The sequence below is a fragment of the Anser cygnoides genome, chromosome 3 (genome assembly GCF_040182565.1).
Source record: "Anser cygnoides isolate HZ-2024a breed goose chromosome 3, Taihu_goose_T2T_genome, whole genome shotgun sequence".
In the NCBI taxonomy this organism is placed as follows: Eukaryota; Metazoa; Chordata; class Aves; order Anseriformes; family Anatidae; genus Anser; species Anser cygnoides.
In genome coordinates, this window is record NC_089875.1 from 106784956 (window position 1) to 106807401 (window position 22446).

Genomic DNA, 22446 nt, shown 5'->3' on the forward strand with positions numbered 1-22446 from the left:
CAAACACCCACTGCCCGCTCTGTTCCTTTGTGGCTGCTAAGATCACTTTCTTTCCTCAAAGTGACCTACCCCTGCTGTGTAGCCCTCTAGAATGAGATGAGCACAGTCACCAAGTACCGAGGGTGTAATCTCTGCTGGTATGAACAGAGAGAAAGCAGCTTGGTGCTCCTCAGGAAGAGAACCTGCTCGTGAAGGCCAGGTCCCACAACAAGGTCTTTACGTGCCTCCAGCATCCCCAGGCAGACCTCCCAAACAACTTAATCTCTGACCACAAGTCAACACGGCTTCAGACCACATGAGGAGTTTGAACCTAAAGAGTTTTGCCCCCTAGAGCAGCTCATCTGAACATGATGTCCTTCTCTGAGGTCTGTGCCTCCAACACAAACGGTTTGATGATCACAGATAATCAACAGCTCTCCGTGTTGTGGAGCCACAGGTGAAACTGGAGTGAGCCTGTGGCGTTGCAATGTGCCCGTGTGAGATGGGCTGGGCCGCAGCACATGTGCAAAGCAGAAGGCGATGGTGCAAACCCCGTGCTCAGTGCATGACTTGATATGTCTGCCCTCCCTCCTGGCTGCTGCTTTCACCAGTCAAAAATTCAGCTTTACGCTGCTTGCATCCTAAGAATGGCACAAGAAAACCTGAGTAAACCTTGAAAAAAAAAGTTACATGCTTTCTGTTTTTTGGGATGTTCAAGGTCATATATACAAGTTCATCAAGGCTAGAAATGCATTTAAAAAAAATAAAAATTTGAGAGCTGAAGCTGGACAATAAACGCTAAATATCACAAGGCAATGCTGGGCTTGTCCAAGCTGTAGCATTAAATTCATTCTTCTTGTTGCTTCCTTCAAAGCTCCACGTGGCTCAGTCCCTCCCTGGCTATCCTCCCCTGCCAAGCTGCCTGCAAACCCTATGCTCCATCAGCGTTTCCCTCTTTGTTCATTCCTGTTTTTGCTTCTCACACAACTGTATCTCCACAGCTTTGTCTCTGTTGCACTTCTGCTTGGCACAGCTTTTCCCTTTCTATACTGTGGTCTCTTTTAGAGATCAGTTAGAGTAAATCCAGCTGGTTCAGATAAAAGCACCTCCGTCTTGTTTTCCTAACTTCTCTTTGTTTGCCATATGTCTTTAAACACAAGTTGTGCCATGGAGAGACTTTCCTTTTTTGAAGGTGCAAAAATCAAATTGTGGGTGCTAATAACTAGGTATATTTGCTATAAACTAGAATCTGGTAGATCTGCCCTCTGTTAATCTTCACAGTCTTTAGAGCAGCTGAGGTTGCATTTCTGCTCCAACTCTTTGTAGTAGGTGTCTCACAATGGGTAAAGTTTATATTGGACTCTAGGGAGCAACCCTGTTGCAGAAGTTCTTATCCTGGAGCCAGTACAATTTCATGAGCAATATCCTGAAGGATAGGCCAAAGGACACGTCTTCCGGTTCAAGATGTAATTTTTGCGTTTTCACATGTGGAAAGTCTGCAGTCAAGAGACAGAAATGTGATATCAGCAGTGGAACCTGGTTCATTAAAAATTCAAATCATTGGAAACAACAGGACATATTATTTATCTGAGCCTTGAATCAATCTGACTAGTATGCATAATGATCTTAATTAGAAAAGTGAGCTGAAGCAGGAAGACAGTCTGTCTCCTGGCTTTGAAATTATCATACCCCTATCAGTATGCTTGGGTAACTTGTAATTAGGGACAAAGGTTACACATCATTTTATATGCTGAAAAACCGGTTTTAAGCATGTCATTTCACAAAATATTTAAGAAATAGATATAAGACTTGCTACCCCTATTATGCCTTGACTTTTTGCTACCAGATTACTAGTCCACACTAGTTAGTTGGTGGTCTTAAGAAATACTAATAGAAGCTTTGCAGTTATTTAGAGCCTGGATACGAATACATAACTAGTACCATCAATATTACTTTTGTACAACTTTCCTTTTAAACTTTGGTAGCTTTTCATATTTTTACTTCACCTGCAGAGTAAGTGCTTGTCCATTACACTGGTATGCCCAGAACTACAGTAATATTGGTCCCCATGCAGTCCCTCACACTTTTCTTCTTTTATCTGTCACACTTCTTTTCTTCTCTATCTTCAACTGCTACCATTGAAAATGAAATGCTTTGGTTTTGACCAATTGGCAGAGTCCTGTGACTGTGCTTCCTCTAACATTTTTTTGACCACTTGTAATTAGAAAACAGAAGTCCTGCCTCTGAGGTCCTGCCTTATGAAAGCATCAAGGCAGTCACTTCCACGCTTAACTTAAACAAGTTCTTCAATTGAGTTAAATCCACTGATTCAATGGCCCGTGGCCCGCTCACAGCATCGTCAAACACAAGCACAGCCCTTAGCAGGAGCAATGCCTGTTTTATCGTAATATAGCTGCTCTGAAAATTTTCAAGATAGCATTTCATCTTAGAAATTCATTACAAAAAGATCCAACGCATGAAATGGCCTTGCTTTCCCAGAACTGTACTTTCACAAACAAAAAACATGGAAATTAAAATCACAGGTAGGATCTGTTTCATCAGAATATTAGCTACATTTCTGTGAGGCTGACAATCACCTTTTTACCATGTCAGGAATTATATGCATAATTCCTTTTAATGGGTGTTACAAATGTTCATCCCACACTGAAAAAAAGATCACAGTTGGTATGAGTAATAACTTTTTGTCTTGAACATAAACAGTTCCCCTCTAGCTCTGTACATCTCCTCCAACATCAATGTAACCACAGCTGTCAAGGGAGCCTCACCTCTTTCTATGTATATTTTAGCTTTAATTTTTTCCCATGCTTTCACTTAAAGGATTTTTTTTTTTTTTAAAGGGGCATAAACCTGTTCTCCAATTTTGTGGGCAAATTCATTGCAATAACAGATCTCAGTGTTTAGACATGTGTAAACATTATTATTAGTGTACCAGAAATTAGAGACCTACATCAAGATCTGGGGGTTTGGTGGTGGTTCTTTTTTTTTTTTTTTTAAATGAAGGTGAATTTCAGATCATCTTTTCCCTCATTCAAGGATCCCCAAGCACTTTACATAGTTAAATGAGTTCTTCTGGTCTCCTTTTGTAAAGGCAGTAATAGTCTCCTTCAACAGCTTCGGCAGGGCCTGCGGGGGACACGGTGCATGTACACGGCCAGGATGATTTGAGGACACTCAGTGAAGGGGCACTGTGGTGGCCCGGGGGTAGAGGAGCTTGTGTCCCCATTGGAAGTGCCCCATGTCCCCTCAAAGGTAAAGACCCCATATCTCTTCAGTGAAGTCCCCGTGTCTCCTCAGAGGTAAAGTATCCATACATGTCACCTCAGTGAAGCATTGCATGTCCCCTCAGCAGTGAATGCTCAATGTCCCCTAAGTGAAGCACCCTGTGTCCTCTCACAGGTGAAGCCCCCATGTCCCTTCTGAGGTGAAGCATTCTTACATACCACCTCAGAGAAGTGTGCTATGTCCCCTTGGAGGTGAAGTCCCCATGTCACCTCAGTGAAGCACGTTATGTCCCCTTGGAGGTGAAGCCTCTGTGTCCCCTCTGAGGTGAAGCAACCATACATATCACCTAAGTGAGGGCACCCTGTGTCCTCTCAGAGGTGAAGCCCCCATGTCCCCTCTGAGGTGAAGCACCCACACACATCACCTCAGTGACGCACCCCATGTCCCCACAGAGATGAAGCATCCATGTCCCCTCAGCGAGGAACCCCCCATGCCCCCTCAGTGTCCTTCTCTCCCCGGGGACCATGTGTGCTCCTCCACCCCCTCGGCGAGCCCTTCCATCACCCCCCTCAGAGCCCTCATCCAACCCCGGTGCGGGATGGCGGCGGGACGGGACACCGGGCGCTGGGGCAGGCGGGACGCCCTCAGACACCCGCCACCAGCCATGACCAACGCCACCGAGCCACGGCGGGGGCCGTAACCCCGGAGCAGCCGCCCAGGAGGCTCCCGGACAAGCAGCGGGGCCGGAACGCAAGCACCAGGGCTGCCGTTTCCGAGCCGGGCCGCGGCGGGGCGGCTCGGCGCGGTTGCCATGGTGGGAGCCCCGGGGCGGCTCCGCGGCGGCTGCCGGCATGGACGAGGAGGAGGCGGTGCGGCTCCGGGAGCCGTGGGGGCGGCTGCTGCGCCTGGGGACGGAGCCCGAGCGCGGCGGCGGCGCTTCCCCGGCGGCCCTTCGGGGGCCGCGGGCGGCGGCTGCGGCGGGGGAGGGCGGAGGCGCCGCGGGGAACGGCAGCGCAGCCGGGGGCGGCGGGCGAGGCCCGGGCAGGGTCCCCCCGGGCCGGGCAGGGTCCCCCCGGGCCGGGCAGGGTCCCCTCAGCCCCGTTAGGGTCCCCTCAGCCCCGGCAGAGCCCCCGCAGGGAGCTGCCCGGCCCCAGCACACGCCGCAGCCCCCCCCGCTTTTCTCCTTTTTCTGAGAGTTTCCCTCTGTCCTCCTTCTCCCCCCATGTTCCCTTCTCTCCCCAGTTTCTCCTGGAAGTACCCCTTCCTCCTGGGCACATCACCCAGTCGTGCACGCTTTCTTCCACGCGGTTCTTCACAGTTCTGGAAGCTTAGTTTTACTTTCACCTCTCAGTGTCTGCTCTCTGTCTTATTTTATTCCCTTTTCGTTTCTGATAGGTGTTTTTTGTTTGTTTCTCGTGTCGTGCCCAGTGCCCTAGGTGTGAATTATTGTCCCCCTTATACTAAAATTCATGTGCACAAGTATCTTGCCAGCTTCTTCTTCAGTTACTTGCAGCTAACAGCAAATGCTGCGATTATGCGTTATCTACACGAGCTAAGATAAAGGGCACGTGTTTACTTGTCCATAAATCATTTCCAAAGCTCTGCAATAGCCGAGTAGTAGTCTTACTCCTTGTATCTGAATGCATGTGAAACTCTGTTTTTTTCCTTTTAGAGAGATTTCAACGAACGCTGTGCACAATGTTCAGAAGTAAACTGGGGTCTTACTGATGGAGGCAGATTTTATTGCAGAACTTGCCACAATGTTACTGAGGTAAAAACCTAAGATGTTGACCTTCAAATAGGTTTATTTTGGTTGTTTTGTTTGTTTATTTATTTGTTTTATATAAGAAAATGTTTGGTTTTTCTCCTTGACATTAGAAGTTGAAGGCAGTATTGCGATTCTTCCTTTTTAATGCTTGACTGAACACTATTGCAAACAACTGTTACTTCAAGTCATAAAGTTTAAAACGAGCAAGTGTAAGACATGGTGTTGCTGTAGCCGTAGTGCTGCTATGGTGTCTGAGTGCCTTAAAAGTATTTCATGGATATTGCTGCACTTCAGTACAGTACTGGGGTAGGCAAACTCTGTTGCATGTCGCCTCTGTGTCCAGGATAGTCACTCTCTATTTTTGGTATTTCTGAACGAAAAATGTCTGTCTCTTTTTAGTTCAGGAAAATTGAACAAATTCCTCCATTTTGTTTTATGATGGAGCACCTGACGCAAGTTAGGCCTGGCCTTTTTCTTGCTAACACCTATTACTGTTTTGCAGAGAACTAGAGATGTTGTGAACACTGAAGTTATTTGTAATGCAAGAATACAGACAATCTCCAAAGGCTCAAGAAATCGGGGAAAAAGTGGTACGTATGTGCTTCTCTCTGTATTCTGCTTAAGAGTGAAAGCGTTGGGTCAGTTCAGTCAAGGTTCACCTAACACGTTGTCTTTGACAACGGCCAAAAATAGCTAGAAAAGACAAAGATCAGGAACATAGTACATCCCCCAGATGCTGGCAGAACCTTCAGCAGCCCCAGCCTCAGTGAATTCCTGAGGCAGAGGTGCCTCTGTGAAGCTGGTGGTGGATTTTTTGCATTGAGCAGAGCTGTGCGTTACTTACCACCACTTTGATTTGTGCAAGCCGATACTCATTGAAGATACACATGGCATTCATTCAGATGTGGTGGTCCCTTTGGTTCTTCCTTGTATGACTGTCAAAAAAGAGAAAAGTTGTCTCTCTTTGTAGGTGAGATGTGACAGTGCTCTGACTCCAAAGAATGTAAGTTCAGCTTGCGTTGAAGGAACTTGGCCCTGTGATCTACACAGAAACAGATGTGGATGAGATTTCATACAGTTACAATAGCTAGAGTAAATTAGTTCAGCATAACATCTTTCATCCCGAGTCACTTCTACACTTTTAATTTCATGACTGAGAAGTACACTAGTCATTGTATATGGTGATATGCTGTGTACGTTATGGCGAGGCTGCTGCTGTAGCTATGAACGTACGCTGTGAGTGCTGGGTAGTAGTTTTACTGTTGTGGTCACTTTCAAAGAGCAAAAATGCATTACAATGCTAAATGAAGTGTGGGGTTATTTTTATCTCTGATGGGCTAACCTATCTTCACTGTACTGTGGTGGCAGTAGATTACTGCGTTACGTTGAAAAGAACAATTGTGGGAAAGCGAAGGGAGGAGTGAAAAAGGGAGCAACCTTAATATCTCCACCTGTCTTTATCCTGTATTGCTCCTGAAGTCTGATTTGTGTGACATTTTGAGCTTTTTACTTCTCCTTTTGGGGTTGTCATTAGCTATCCCCCGTGCTTAAGAAAGAAATCCTTACCTGCATGCAGTCCCTTCTGCAAGTGCAGTTAAGTTACACTGTGACAGCTTATTTTCCTACTTCTGTAGGAGTAGCTGTATCTCTGGTTACCAGGTAAAGCTAATGTCATTAAAGCAGGGTAGAAACTTTGGGCAGATAACTTCTAGGATGGTGAGAGGCAAGGTGCGACTGGAAGGAACAAAAATGAAGAACAGGCGTGGAGGGAATAATGCAGAGGAAGTTAGGAAATGCAGAGAAATTTTCTAAGGCCAAAAGCCTGTAGAAGGGACTAGCAAATATAGAGAGGTAAGGGTGAAAAGTAAATATCATGCTGTCTGAGGAAACAGTGAATAGTTTGGAAGAGGCCCACTCCTTACAAAATTAATGTGTTGTTGGGATATGCTAGAAGCATTGAATAGCTGAGAAACTTTCGTTTAAGTTTGTATGATTCAGTGAGAGACAACAGTAAAGAACATGGTGATGCTGTGTTTTTCCCTGACTTACCACTGCAACATAATGTATTCCAGTTTTCTGCACTGGGAATGGGAAAGAAAAGATTGTATTTAATTTTTTTTAATGATAGGTTCTCAGCTATTTTAAAACTGGTCACTTGACAACTCTCCACTTGATTTCAAATGCCATATTAGAAATTATTGTGAAACATATTATTGCTGGGAAATGTGCAGAGAAATCACTTGTTCAGTAATGTTTCTTCTTTTTTAAGACTGAATAAATGGAAGGTAATGGAATATTCAGTGTAGCTGGTCTTTGCTCTTGGATCTGAAGTTACTTAATGGAGACATGTCTCTGTCCTGTCCTGGATCAGAATATTAAGTGGAAATAAGTGCGCATAAGTTGTTGTTTTTTGTTTATAACGGAAACAAAGCTTTTTTTTTTTTTTTTTTTTTAATTAGAGGAAGGCTGGGAATGGTATGTTTGCGAAGGCTTTCAGCTTGTACTCAAGAAACAAGCTGAAGCTTTGGAAGCACTAGGAGTGTGTCCACAAATGAAGGTACGTAAAGATCAGCGTAAGTTCTATATACTATGAGTGTGCAACCAGGGCTGTTTTTAAAAATACTGTAATTTTGCAAGTGACTCAAATAACCCCCTTTTTGAAGAACTACTGAGCACAAGTAAACAAACTTAATTTTCCTGGTAATTATAAAACATGATTTATAAATTGGAGGTAATGAAGTCAGAGCTGGAGTATTATTCAGATTCCTGAATTAGCAGTTATGCTCTGTTCTCTCAGAAATTAATGGTTTTCTAAACTTTGCACTACTCATTGTCCATTTTTATTTACCAGGATGAAATTCTGTGCAATTTTTGGAGGCGTTACCTCCAGAAGAGCCAACAGGCATATTGTGACAGACCAGCTGGTGAAGCTGTCAAAGCATTATCAGTAAGTGAAAAGCTCAGATCCCATGAGATGTGGGATTTTTTTTTTTAAAGAGCAGCAACATAAACCTTTGTTTAAGCTATATATCTAGCTCACATTAATCTCATGAAGAATATCTTCTAAATGGGGTACCACATGTCTATTTTTTTCCTCCACTTCAAGAAACAAATACTTCTGAATATGGAAAGTTGCTTATTTAAAAATATTTTTTTTTGTCGTGGCATACGTTGCATGTAGATAGAGCAGAAATTATAATAAAAAATAAGTTATTCCAAAGTTACTTTTTTCATCACACTTTACCTCTATAAATTGCCTACTTTCTGGTTATTGTAGCAGACTGGAATGTAATGGGATCACTAGAAATCTTTTTTCTTTTATTTTGTCTTGAGCTGAGAAATATTTAAAAAATATTTTTGTAGGCTTTCCTTACACACTCATGATTCACAAAGCAAGTTAAATCCACGCTGTTCACATTTTAACATAATTTACTGTAGATCTTGCGTCTGTTATGCTTTATTTTGTTTATTCAGATCAAAACAGTAACTAATAGTAGATAATACTGAGACTTGTTTACAAAAACAGGTGTGTGATAGCAGTACAGACATGGACAGTGAACCAGAGAGACCTAGCCTCCTTCGCTTGTTATCTCTCTCTGAAAGCGATGGAGATCTACAGACAGATTGCAGCTTTGCCTCGTCAAGTGGCAAGGTCTCAGGTAGGAGCAATGACCCGAAGTATCTGGAAACTGTTTTTGTAGAGTTGTATGTACATCCTCTGTGAAGTTGTGTAGATTGAATTGGAAGAACTTGTTGAGGTGTGGTTAGAAAGCGTAGTTTTCAGTCCTATTTGCCACTGGGGTACTTCATATTCTACCAGAAGCAGAAGACTTCTTATTATTTTATTTTATTTCCCCTTCCTACAAGGAGATGGCAGTTGAACAGGGCCTGGAAATGCAGGAGGAAGGTATTTTATAACCAGATTGCTCCATGCGTCCTGTTTGGGGTGGGGAAAAAAAGTGGTATTAATCTGCAAAGCTGGATGTTCACAAACACTGTGGTTCTAAAGAATAAGCACTTAAACTAACAGCAGAGTTGTCAGTCACAACTTTCAAGTTAAAAAATAAGAGTTGATTCTCATTTCTTTTTCTTCTAAATATTATGGTATTGTGGTTTTTGTTTGTTTGTTTTGTTTTTGTTTTCCCCTTTGTATTTGTTTATCTTTCTAATATTTTTCCTTTGTGTTTTTGGTATTTTTGTATTTTTTTTGTCTCTGCATTCTGTTTACTGCTTTCCGTATAGCCTCTTTTATCAAAATTCTTCTTGTAACATTGCGTCAGTTTCTTCTTTCTGCCCCCAAATCAACTTGAAAGCATTTACAGAATGATAAAGATTTGAATTTAAATGTTATAGAAAACTGGAGTCTTTGGTGCTGGGCAAGTGTAATGCCGGACAGTGCTGCAATGTCTGATACTGGAAATCCATTTCAAGGCATATTTGAAAAGTATTGCTTACACTAAACTTCTGATTCTTTGCCTTTTTTTTCTTTATTCTTTGTTTACGTTTTCCTTCTTTGTCTGTTTCAATGTTTATTCTTCCCATGTTATGTGGTCCTCTCTCCGTCCTATTTCTGTTCTTCTGTGGCATTGCCTGTCTACCCTGAGAAGAATGCAATCTTGTTCTTTCACATTTTTCTCTTTTTCATAAAGCCCAGAAATGATAATAGAATGAGAAACTTGATCTGCAGCAATTAGAAATGTTGAGAAACTTTAAAACTTCTGAATAGAAGTAGAGGTGGGGAAAAAGGGTGCAAAAAATGGTGACAAACTTTTGCCAATGTAATGCAAACACTTTTCATCCTATTGCACTAAAATGAGAAGATTTTTAGGTAAAGAATCTGTGTGTTCATGCACATTGCAGATCCTGAGTGTTAAACAAATACATATTGTGTGGATAGGAAAGAACTTAGTGAAAAAATTCTAGTGAAATACTCCATTGAATTTTCTTCCCTTTTTTGTGTCTAGAGAAACTTGTTTCTTCCTTAGTACTTGTGTCTCTTATTATTTACAATAATTTATAGAATAATTTAGAATAATATTTGGAATTTTAGTTTTGGAATAGCTACATAGCCTTAAGATAGGCCACAATTTAACATGCTGTTCTTGGTTGTTTCAGATTGAATTCACCTTTAAGTAGCCATGCCTGTTCCACTAAAAGCACTTGAAGTGGATAAGAGCTTAGTGACACTAAAAGTACATTTAGGAGAAATAAAACAATCATAGAAATCGTTTGTATATTGAAATTTAACACGAGAAATACTAGATATATTGTAGTCGACCAGAAATTATTATGAAGATTCAGAGGTTTCCTCTCCTGTGCTGTTTTTATTTTTTTATTGCCACAGATTCAACACTCTTTATTTCCTAAGAAGCTTCTCCAACATGCAAGTGGTTTTTTTTTTTAAAATTTATTTTTTTGTTATTTTTGTGTACAGATAATAGCAAATTCCACTGAGTATAGCGCTGAGATATTGCTAGGGAAGCCTATTAAACCCTTAAATTATTAGATGTGTGTAATTGTGTGCTGTCATGCCTTGCATAAGCTGCACGAAATAAAAGGAAATTGTGTGCCGTCATTAAGGCCACAAATATAATGAGGATTATTTTAAATTGAGTTGAATGTGAAATTAATAATGAAGCTTCAGTCACGAAGCTGCCTTTAAGCACATGTGTCCACGTAAAAGGTGAAACTGTTGACTAAAAGGATTAGCTGCTGCTCCTGCCTTTATTCTCCAGCGCACGTATGCACAGCAGACATCTCGGGATCCTCTAGTCTAGACCATTTCTTAGTCTGCATGAGGAGTGTCTGTGAGCTGGCTCTTTTAACTTGTTGCTGCCTCCCTGGTACTACCGACCAGCGTTTTAGGGGCCGGTAGGTGGCATCAAAGCCTAATTCTGGCTCAGAAATGCAATATTTGCAGCGTCTTCCTCTGTAGCAGTGGGCTCCACACCTGTATTTGCTGACCACTGACACCTCACAGGCCTGGCTGTCACCCACCAGCATAACCACGGAGCTGCCAAGTCCTCTGAAGTTTTAAATTTGTTTTTTTTTTTTTTTTTTTTTTTTTTTTTAGGCTGCTTGCTGTGGCCCTGCAGCTTCCAGGTGGGGAGCTGGGGATCCAGCCTTCACTGTTCCTGCCTGAACAGGCGAACGGCGTGTGGGAAAACAGTGGGGAAAGCCTCCACAGAGGCTGGTGTTTTACGTTGGTGTGCTTTAAATACAAAACATTTTCATTTGTCCTGGCTGCTTCATGATGAAGCGTTTCTTTTTCTCTTCCTCCTTCCCTGAACTCCCAAGGTTTCGCTGCTGAAAAGGTTCCTAACTCAGAAGTCACTCCCCTCAATTAAATTTCTTGTTGCTGCTTCTCATTTTTTAATGATTCATCTCAGTAGGGATGTAGGGAGGTTTGCTTGTTTTGTGGCTGCTTTTTTGTTTGTTTGTTTTAACCCTCTTTACCATTTGATGCATTTGTGTTCTAAAACTGTTTTTTTCGTTTAATTTAGTTTTTCTAAAATAATACCTACTTTTCCACAGTTAGAGAATTTGTGGCAGATGGATACACACTGTAACTTCAGTAAAGTCTCTGCAGTGTAGACTGTTCTTGTTAAAGTTCTGACTTGACCACAAGTCACAACTAACTAACTTGAAGACTTTGAAGTGCTCAAGTCTAAAATTGTTTTAATCCCTATTTCCAAGGTACTGATTTAAGCACAGAGAATTTGCCCTCATTTTCCCACTGCTCCCGTATCTATCAAAGGGAAAATAGTATTCCCAGCTCATGACTACTGTTAGTTATATGCTGTATAGGAGTTAACAGCTTTCTAGAGCTCCAAGTTTAAGTGCAGCTCCCACTGAATGGTCTGGTTTTATGGGTACCAGCGTGAGGTTTGTCTCAGAATATGGTCCAATGTCTTCATAAACTGCTATTTCACTTGATTAAACAGGTTGTCCTCGCACATTATGGTAGATGAATAAATTAGTTAAGCTGTTTATTAGCAAAAATACCTAAACTACCAAGCTACTGCAAAGTAACGATTAGAAAAATGTTACTAGTTGCTGAACAATGGTCCTTGGACGCTCCCTAATCTTGTGTTCTGTATACCAAGATTGTGTGTATGTCATATTAATTACTTGTTTTTTCTTTTTTGTTTTTAACGTAAACCAAAGAATGTACCTCTATGTGCTCTGGATCGGTAGATGGTAGATTGTATTTAATGAAGAATCAAAAGGAGAAGCTGAGGATGTCGATGCCAATGACCCTTTCGATTTGTTACATGGCATTGCTCTGGCTGAGAGAACCGATGACGTTATCTGATCTCTTAAGGTATGAACGGTCTCCAGTGAAATATTTGTTGCTTTTATAAATAATATATATTTTTTTAATTAGAGCTTTACTATTGCCCTGTTGGTTGCTTGCTCAGTGACAGCGAGAAGTCCCCGACTAGTAGTTTCCTTATCCTTTCTCCAACGTAATTTGCGAAGCTGCTTTTTGAGAACATTCCTTTCCATTGCTTGCAGTGAATCTCAAAAAGCTATAAGGGTTTGGTGCTACAGAAGCTCTTTATCCTTCTCCTTTGAAATTTCTTAAGATTCGCTGGAGGTGTGTATGGTCACGTTTTTGCTATTTTTGCTGTTGTCAGCATGCCAGGAAATGAGTAGCTGTTCGCTAGGTCTTACGTCAGTGTCATCATACAAACAATGCCAGCAGTATACAGCGATCTGGAAGGTAGCTAGGCAGCTTCACGCGCTGGAGTGGGGACGCAGGAATTAATATAAGAAGTCCTTCTTTGTCTTTGTATCTTTTTATCTGTAATCATCAGAGTTCGTAATAATAGAGCTGTTAATATAGTAGATGTAAAATGTTCTAACAGCAGGGTTTGGTGCTAAATATGGGGATCATCAAAGTACTGCTGACAATGCAATTCCCTTCTACCCCCTACAACGTGGATATGAACACGCTCCTTATTTTCGTAAGGAATGAAAATTAATTTGTCAAGTATGTTTGTTGTTGTTGTTAGTGATAAGTACTTTAAATCAGGCCTATATAGCTTACATGTAGGAGTTCTTGGAGTTGCCTTGGAAGACCTTTTTGTGTGCTGATGCTCCTTTTTAACAAGTGTCGAAATAGTGAATATTTTTAAAAAGATTGGGAGATTTTTTTTTAATCAAAATTTAAGGAGCAGGAAGATCAAGTAACTGTAAGTGGGCGATCCAAATTGCACTGGGGCAAGGTAGAGGAGAAACCTATTCAAGATTCATTCAAAATGTCAGGTTTCAGTTCTTTAATTTTGATTTTTTCAAATCTGTAACCTGTAGGCTAAAAGACAAGGTAACGTATATGGTGCACATAACTAGTATTGGTGCTGAAAGTCTGACTGATTTATCCCAGAGCCTTATCTTCCTTAATGGCCCCTGCCCCCCTGTACTGCTGACCCCCCTCCACTTTTCTAGCTTTGTACAAACTTTCTAAGAGTGAAGTACAAGAAGAACGCTCTTCTCTGAGTCTTTTTTAGAAAGGAGATGTTTCTGTGTCTTAAATGTAGTAGTTAATACTGGCTAAATTATTTCTATGTTAAACGATATCTAATCCTTTGATTTAACTTTAGGGGATGGCTGTTGCCTTCATCAGTGATAACCACACAAACTGTTGCGTATTTGCATAGCTAGGTATGCTGTTGCATAAAAGATGCTTGTAAAATGTTCAGCAAAATGCCACAGTGTTCCGAATTCGAACTGCAATACAGAAGTAAATACTGAGTAGATTAAGAAATAGTAGAAATCAAAAGTGGCTTTCAATAAACAAGTTTATTACTGACTAGTATTTCCCTAAGGACATTCTGCAGGAGTCAGTACTACTGTAGCCTACTCTATTTTTTTTATCGATGATTAGAAAATGAATACAAAAATGCTGTCTGATAATGCACGTATATGGCAAAAATCCAAGTAGTAAATTACAGTTACTAGGATGGAGCATACGATGCACAGTAATAAAGAATTATTGCTTAGCAAATCCTGTTCGGAGATAAAAATCAAATATCTATTCTTGGGTCCGTTCTTCCTACCTTGGAAACTTTCTGGAAAGCATGTGGGGTCATACTAGGCAAATACGTCCTCACAAGTTCCTGACTTAGTATGATACTGTCTTTTTTTTTTTTCTTTCATTCCTTTGTTTTAAAGTAGAAAAAAGGGAACGAAAAAAAAGGCAGTACTTGGGTGGACTGTTGATTGCATATTAATGGTGTATTGTTGTGTTTGGCGCATCAGAAGTTGGGGACTGCAGGAGAGATCCAAGCAACTGGTGCAGAACCTGGAGAAACATCCTTTGTACTGAGATCCTTCAGAGCTCAGCATAAGTGCTTGAAAGGATTTAAAGGAAATGTGTAAGCAGCAAAAATCTGGAAAAGGAGAGAAAAAAAAAACAGATATCAAATACAGCAGAGAGCCGTAATCAGAAATTAATAATTGGAAATTGAAATAAGATGATTTGAAAGAGAATGCATCACTTAATTTAGGTACAACGTATGGGTTTAATACTCTCATAAGTGCATGAATCTAGTGGGCAATGACTTTAAATGCACTGAACATGCGACTGAATTAAATGCAAAAAGTGATGCTTGAAAGAATGCCATTTGTATTGCAAAGTTTTACAATGATACGATACTTGTATAAGGCTGTAATTACATTATCATGCTTCCCTCCCTACCCTTAAGGTCTTTGTCTTTCACAAGTTTGATGAAGAAGGGGAAAGAATTCTCAACTGCATGAACTACCATAAGGCTCCTGTTTTCTCACTTCTGAATATTTAAGTTCAAAAAATCAGACAATGTTAACATTTTTGCATGCAGTAGGATACGCAGATCAAAATAGCAACAGACCAGAGATGAAAACTATGCAGAGAAAAACATGAAAGATTTCAGCACTGCCTTTTAAATCTTTATAGGCAAATTGTGTTATTTAAACCATCTGAATTACAGCAGTGCTTAAAAGTTCTGCCTTGTTTCGTCCTCAGTTTGGTTTTCTCCCCACCTTGAAGTCAGCTGACTCCCGCTCCTCCCTTGTGACACATGCTTAGGCACCATGCTAGGGCAATCTGCCAGTTTTTAAAGGATTTACGGCACCAAAAATATACTCCTCCTTGCTGCTTGACACACTTAACAGAAAAACACTACAATTACCTCCTCCGAAAGGCACATTTTGATTTAAAAATAACATTTTAACAGCCTTCTCGTCTAGTCTGTAACAAATTAAATCCTTTTCCATTGCGAATAATCTCACAGTGCTCGATACGTGGTATTTTATTTATCTAAAGAATTAATAAAATTGTGGGTCTGTGGAAAAAAAGAAATCAGGATGCTAGACTTGGGGAGGCTGCGAAATAATGCCTTTCAAATGAGGTTACACCGAGCTACGCTGGCAAGACTAAACTTGTAATCAGTTTGTGGCATTGCTGTGTGGCTTTAACAGATGCATCATTTCCTCGTAGTATGCAGAGGACGTAGGATTTTCTTTCACACTTAGGCCTGACTAATGCATGCTGCTGCTGTAATTACAAGAGCACGGACTGCCTACTGTGTGTGTGCGCCATTCAGGTTTTCAAGCGCTTCACTGATACAACGTAGTCCTACAAGTGTTCGGATCGCCTGGCTGTGAAATGACAGGTTTGGAAGAAGAGCAGACAGTAGAAACTGTTCTCAAGTGCTATTCCAGATCTGGGCTTTTGGAGTAAGTTCTAACATCCTGAATCATCAGTACATTGTATTCATAACAGGGTATTTATGCTGTTTCATGTATTTTTAGAACATAAAAACTACTCTTTACCTGAGAGAAGAGCACTTTTTTTTTGCATAGAGACAGTAATTTCAGGCAAATTCAGGAAAGATGTCATTGTTTTTTACACAGTTGCAGTGCTTTGATATGATAAGTTAAATTTGGACCAGATGATCTTAGAGGTCTTTTCCAACCTAAATGATTCTCTGATTAAATTTTTAAACAAACAAAAAATACCCCACCGTGTTTGTAGACATCACTTGTCCATTGCAAAGTAAGGATGTGCTTCTGGTAAATATTTCTGCCTTTTCTCTTGCCCTGGGTGCTAGCACTCACCCACCTTACGGTGTATTAGTTGAAAGGAGATCAGAAAACTAATTTCTGATTTTGCATGAGAAGGCTTCACTGGACATTTTAGTGCAGCGTAGTTTGCTGCACGGCTGTCCCTTTCCACCTCGTGCTGGCAATAACATTCGTGCAGTCAGCTGAGTCTGGAAGTCTATCTGGTTGAAATCAAACCCTGGAAAACAAAAGCCCAGTTTTCAATCTAATCCCCTGTCTGAGAAGTCACACAAGTGCTTTTGTCAGCAGGGAGGAGACAGGACTGTGATGCAGAGGACAGAAGGGAGGGTGGGATTTCCCATTTTGGAGGCAGCAAGCTGTTAGGGTGGTTCGCCTGCAATCATAACTGCACCACACCCGACGGCCTTGATTGTTTGTCCTCTTCCAGCTGCTGCTGTGCTGGCTCAGGAGGCTGCCGCTCTCAATTTCTTGGTGCTGCCTCTTCAGATCTGACAGCTAATTGTGTGATTGCTCCTTCCCAAGGGTCCATCAAAGCTTGTGTTCAGCTGAGCCAGTAATGGGACGCTGTTGCTGAAAGGGGAAGGTCGTGCTTCCCCTCCCTGCTCCTGGCTTTGTGATGTATCCCCTTCCCTCTGCCAGTTCTAGTACTTTTTGAAGCCACCCATGAGCCTTAGTTTGTTAGAAGGCAGGAAATACACACACAGCTTTTCTTTTTCTCGCAGTAGAGTTTCTTTTTCTTGCAGCAAAGTTTCTCTTTGCCTGTTGTTGTGAGTTAAATTTGTGGAAGAGGATGATAAGCAACAGGAGCACGCGGCCAGACCAGGAGGAGAGAAGTACAGCTAGTTACACTGAGCTTTTGGGTTGTCTCAGTCCATTCTGTGAAGCCATGCCTCAGATTTCAGTTCTTCAACTCGTTGCTGCTGACCTTGACTAAAGTGAGCAAGGAGCTGTCCTGCAAGCTGCTCATCAGATCCGGCAGGGTGGTAGGGACGAGCAGCTGATGCTGGGTTTGATGACAACCCAGCAAACATGCGGACTAGCGCACGTTTCCATTTGGGATGCAGAAGTACTATTTGCACAGGTTGTTTCTAAAAAAAAAAAAGAAAATTAGCAAAATGTACATCGCATAATTTGATAAAGAAAGGATCTTGTCCTATGACCCTTATCTTTTCATTTAAGAGACCAATAAGCAGAGCTTTAAAGTAGGAAGTATTAGGCAGTGTGGTTGTTCAGATTGCTGTAGTTTTTCAGAACTCCTTATAAACGCTGGGTTTATTCTAACTGAGAAACAGCTTTGATTGAGAGGCGCTTATCATTTTAATATTGCTTTAAATTCATTTTTCTAATTCAATATTCAGTTAAAAATGCTTAAAAAAGGGGATTTAACCATAATCTTTTCTCACAGTAACTAGCCTTTAAATAGAATTTTAGTCAGTTTCCGCGCACATACCCTGTGATACGCGGCAAGTGGTGATGGAGGTGCAGTGCTGGAGAAGGAGCGGTGAGTCTGTGCGCTGCAACAGGCTGAGGAAAGAGCTGAATCATCAGCGAAGACATTGTTCTGCCTCGTTCTTGTTTGTTGTTGTTGTGTTTTTTTTCTTCAGACGCATTTTGTTTGGCAGCAAGAGATTGCTGTGCTCTGCAGAACCTGGTCTGTCTGCCCGTGGGTTGGGTCTGACTAGGGCTGAAGCCTTTAGGGACTGCCCTGCGCCAGGAGCAGGAGCAAAGCCCAGCTTGGCAAGCACCGGAGGAACCCACGAGGGGCTTGCAGAGTTTGTAGGCTAAGGCACAGCTGGTCAGCCTGGCAAGATCAGAGGGATGTTGTGCAGAAGACACAGCAGGCAGGAGAGAAAATTGTTTTCGAAACTCTAATATTATTTAAAGAAAAGGATCTGGTCTGCTTGAAGTGTTAACTCATTCCGGTTTGAATTACGACTTGAACAAAATCGTTCTGGAGAGGAAGAGCCAGGAAGGCAGCTCTAACTCAGTCCTATGGGAGACCACTAACAGGCATCTGGCATGAGGATAGTGCCTGTTCCTCTGCAAAGGTCCATGCTTCTCCAGTGCTTGCTTTGCCTGGTGTAAAAGCCCACTAAAATGTTGGATAAGAGCAGGGGTTTTGTATGCTGGTGGCTTTTTACTGGTAGCTGTTGTTAAATCCCATCAGATAGATGTATTAAATAAGTAAAAATTAAAAAAAAAAAAATCCAAAATATTGTTGTAAACTGTTTATCAAAGCCAGCTTTTAAAGAAAGATGAATTATTTCAGTGCAAATGCAAAATAAATGATTTTGTATTTTGTGAATGTACAAAATAATTTCAATTCATACTAAAGTAATACTTTTTCTTAATCAGACTACAGAAAGTAATTAACTGAGTTGCACTTCTGTGTACATGTGCGTAATTCTGCGACGTCCCTCTTACCATGTTTTGTCACTCTCACCTCCTCCAGCAGAAAGTGTTTAATCTCCAATTTGGAAAATTTACTTAAAGCCTTAGAATTTTGAAAGAAAGCTTCCATAACACTTGAAGGAGGCTTAAAGCATTTTCAAAAATGCAGTAGCTGAAGCATGTGCAGAACAAACTTGTATGCAGGCGTGTTGATTGTAAGCTTATTGCCGTAACATTGTCATTTGTCAGTCATATCTGAGCTTGAACTTAAAGGCCTGTTAAATGATTGAACTGGTTTTCATACAGTGGAGCATTTAGGAGTGTGGGGCTTCAGATAGAATTGCTTAGGCAGCATAAAGATGATGTTACTTAAAATCAGAAATTGATTTGTGGATTAATTTTAGAATAAATGTGCTTTTGTCATACTAAATACTATTTTGATTTGGCCGTCTTTTTTTTTTATGCAGGTTTGTTGTTGAAGGTCACATTCCATATTTGAACGTTTATCAGGATTTTCCAGAGAAGATGAAATTATATGGCCTTGATCTTAAGATCTTTTGTGTCGAGGTAATTTTTTCCTTAAAATTTTAGATTTAAAAAAAAAAAAAAGTTTTTTTTGGTGGCTTTTTTAGTTAAATGTACTAATAAATTGATGAAATCTATTCCTACTTTGTAGAGTTCATGTTTCACATTATTGGAGACTGTGCAGAAAGCAGTGCAATCAGTGACTCTGAGTGCTTTGATCTTTAGCCAGTCTTATTAGGCTGATTACCTAAGTTAAAACAAAATCAGTAAGTACTTACGGAGAAAAAGGTATTCAGAACTGCACTTGGAACATTCAGAAATAGGATTTGGTTTCATATCTAAGGGCAATATAATATCGTGTCTCTTTAACTTATTTATGTAAAATTAGAAGAATTATTTTTGCTCAGTATTGTTTAGATACCATCTTTTGTTCTGTTTCTTGCTGTACTGGTTGAAATATATCAAACCTAAAATCTGCATGAGGGGATTACTGACCTTCTGGAGGCTGCAAGGCGATAGACAGGCTTGAGTAAAATATAAATTGTCCCTTATTTAGGATTATTATGTATTCTGCTGATGGTTGCCCACTGGTATTTGTGTTCCAGAAGAAAAAAAAAAGTTAATTATGGATTTTTGAGGCGTGCAAATAAAAGCTTAGCTTTCAAGCACAGAAAGCAGCAATTCTGCTGACAGGAAAAGCTAGGTTTTCATCTGCTGGAAGGTGTTTGTAGCCAAGGTCCTCAGTGATGCTGCTGCTGTATGTATGTATGTTACTGTTCTCCAGCATGTAGCTTTATTCAACAGGTCAGGGGTTGTTCAGAAGCTAGTCTGTAGAATCTTTCTCTTAGACCTTTCCATAATAGAAAAGATTCATCAGGTTGAATTGTGGTTGTAAACCTTTTTTTTTTTTTTTTTAAATCTTACTTCTCAATCTCTCTGTCCTTCTTTGTCTCCATCCTTTAGAGATGTTATATAACCTCTCAAAATGGTTACATAGAACTTTGTTTTTAATTTAGTCTGGTCAAAGTACAAACAAACAAAAATCGTGATGCTACAAAATACAAGTGAAATGTTCAGACAAATTGTGACCCTAGAACTTGTACTACGTCTCAGAGTGGGAGATCTGGTGTACAGAGGGAAGATGACAATTGCCCTTCAAAGACCTGCTGTTTATTTTTGGGATGGAGCTGTTTCCGGCCTGGCGTATCTGACGCCAGTCCTGCGGCTGATTTCATCAGTCCCTGTTAGCTTGCTTTCTCCCAGAACTGTAGGTTTGCAGTATTCTGCTGTCCCTCCATAGCGCGCCTCCACCGCTGGTTGTGTAATGGCTTGGCATGGAGCTGGACGTCACAACTTGAGACCCACAAGCTGGTCGATTTAATCTTATTTCACCTTTTGTATATAGAAGAGGGAGTATAGCCACTTCACACTCTGTCTGAAACACATGCATAACATATAAATATTTTAATTTTTTCACAAACTAGGGGAAAAAAAAGTTAACTTCATTTGATTTTTGATTTAAAGATTCATCATGAGTGATATTATCTACTGTAATGTTCTATTTAACTTACAGTAAATTACATCCGATTTAAAAGCTGAATTGGTGGCCTGTGCGTGACACAGAAAATCTTCCTTGTCTCTGATATTGATACTTGCTTTCCCCCTGCCTTTTCCGCCAGTACGAGTGGATATGCCTACTAATCAAGTCATTTCATAACCTTTGTTTTCATTAAGAGGCATAAATTCTCTAAGCTTGATATCGTACAGCTTGTTTTCCAGCTACTGTAATGTTGTAGTGGATTTCTCTTTCTAGGAATATCTGCTCCCTACTCTACCTTAAATGCTCCTTTAGTAACGCATCCACGGGTTTGTTTAGGTTTAACATTTTTGACGATATCACTGAGCTAAGAATTGCAAAAACAAACAAAGCCAACAGTAACAAACCAAACAAAACCGACAACCTTCAATCTGTTCCCTACATCTCACGTTTCAGAACTGATCTTTCTGCTCGTTGCAGCACTGAGATCACCAGTAGCTTACTGCATCCAGTTTTGACATCTGAGTTTTGAGACATTCAAGAGACAAGGTGATTGTCCCGGAGCAGTAAGTCGGATTGTGTAATACTCTGTTCTGCAAACACAGCCTGCATTCTTTTCTCCTTGGTGTTCTGTATATAATATTCTATAGGCAATTATCTTCAAAAAAACTTTTTATCAGATTGTGATCATTACCAACCAGGCAAGTCAAGGTGCTTTAATGTCATTATTTGTTTTGCTTCAAGTCTGGTGAATGTAAACTGCAGACATTTAAAAAAAATCTAGACATCTGACAAGACTATTCATTATGTCCTTTTATTCTCTTTTAACCAATTTTTACTGTTTGTGTCTTGTGCTAACTTGATGCAACACAAATTTTAATCAAGAAGAAAGTCGTACTAAGTATTATTTTATCAGTTAAGTGTAGATGAATCTGAACTTGATAAGGCTCACCTTACATATAGACACTCTCAGTAGCTTAAAAATCTTTTTTCAGTAACGATTTCCCAGATACGCAAAATATGCTGAACTTGTACAAGGTTGAAGTTATCGTAGCTTTAGAAAAAATAAATGCAACAAATACGACGAGGTGAGTCACATCTACTTTCTATCTGTGTAGTGGTGTGTGTATGTACACAAAACATTTTTTTAACCGTAGGTCATTCAGTATTATTATTTTGCATGCATGGAACGTGACTGGTCTCAGGCTTTCCAGCTGATGGATTTCAGTGCTATGTGTAATACAGGCATGGAGTCTCTATCACTGCTGGTTTTCTGCTGTCCTGCTTTCAATCTAGCAGTTGGAGGAGATTAGAGGATGCAGCATCTGTCATACAAGGAGAAGTTGAGGGAGTTGGGATTTTTATCCCCTAGGAGAAGAGGCTCAGGGGTGTATAGTTGAGTGTGTGAACACCTGATCGGAAGGAGAGGGGATGGAGTGAGACTCTTCTCCGTGGTGCCCAGTGAAAGGACAAGACTCAATGGGCATTATCTGAAATACAGGAACTTCCATTTAAACATAAGATTTATGGTTTTTTTTTTTAGTGTAAGGGTGACTGAAAACTGGACCAGGCTGCCAAAGACCATTGTGGAGCCTGCATCTTTGGAGATGCTCAAAACCTGACTGGAGACGGTCCAGAGCAAGCTGCTGTAGTTGGCCTGGCCTTGAGCAGTGGCATTGGACTCGATCATCTCCAGAGGTCCCTTCTAACCTCCAGCATGCCATGGTTGGGGTAGTGCAGTATGCCTTGGGGTGGCAGAAGAGTCCTTCGTGATCTAGTAATGGAACAGCTAATAAGAAGGGCATAATTTGTCATTCTGTCCGTACTGAGCTTTATTTAAAATACCTGCTACAAAGGTTACTGGGTTTGGCATCCCTGTGTGTAGAGCTCTGGGTGTAATTGCCTCATTTAAAACAAAAAACAAAACAAAAAA

The 22446-nt window shown here is 40.8% G+C and overlaps 1 protein-coding gene across 3 annotated transcripts in view; it reads left to right on the forward strand.

Annotated features, from left to right (window-relative positions):
• The first annotated feature begins 3922 nt into the window (after window positions 1-3922).
• Window positions 3923-22446, forward strand: part of TAF1B (TATA-box binding protein associated factor, RNA polymerase I subunit B) — a 50308-nt gene continuing 31784 nt past the window's right edge. Inside the window, exons 1-8 of one of the 3 annotated variants that reach the window (XM_048071277.2) lie at window positions 3923-4091; window positions 4895-4993; window positions 5493-5580; window positions 7450-7547; window positions 7842-7937; window positions 8517-8649; window positions 12158-12314; window positions 18919-19018. In XM_048071277.2, the coding sequence (XP_047927234.2) occupies window positions 4074-4091; window positions 4895-4993; window positions 5493-5580; window positions 7450-7547; window positions 7842-7937; window positions 8517-8649; window positions 12158-12314; window positions 18919-19018 (789 nt within the window). In that variant the 5' untranslated portion in view covers window positions 3923-4073. Of the gene's footprint in view, window positions 4092-4894; window positions 4994-5492; window positions 5581-7449; window positions 7548-7841; window positions 7938-8516; window positions 8650-12157; window positions 12315-15579; window positions 15713-18918; window positions 19019-22446 lie in introns of those variants that run through there. The other 2 variants (XM_048071278.2, XM_048071281.2) reach the window with 2 other exon arrangements.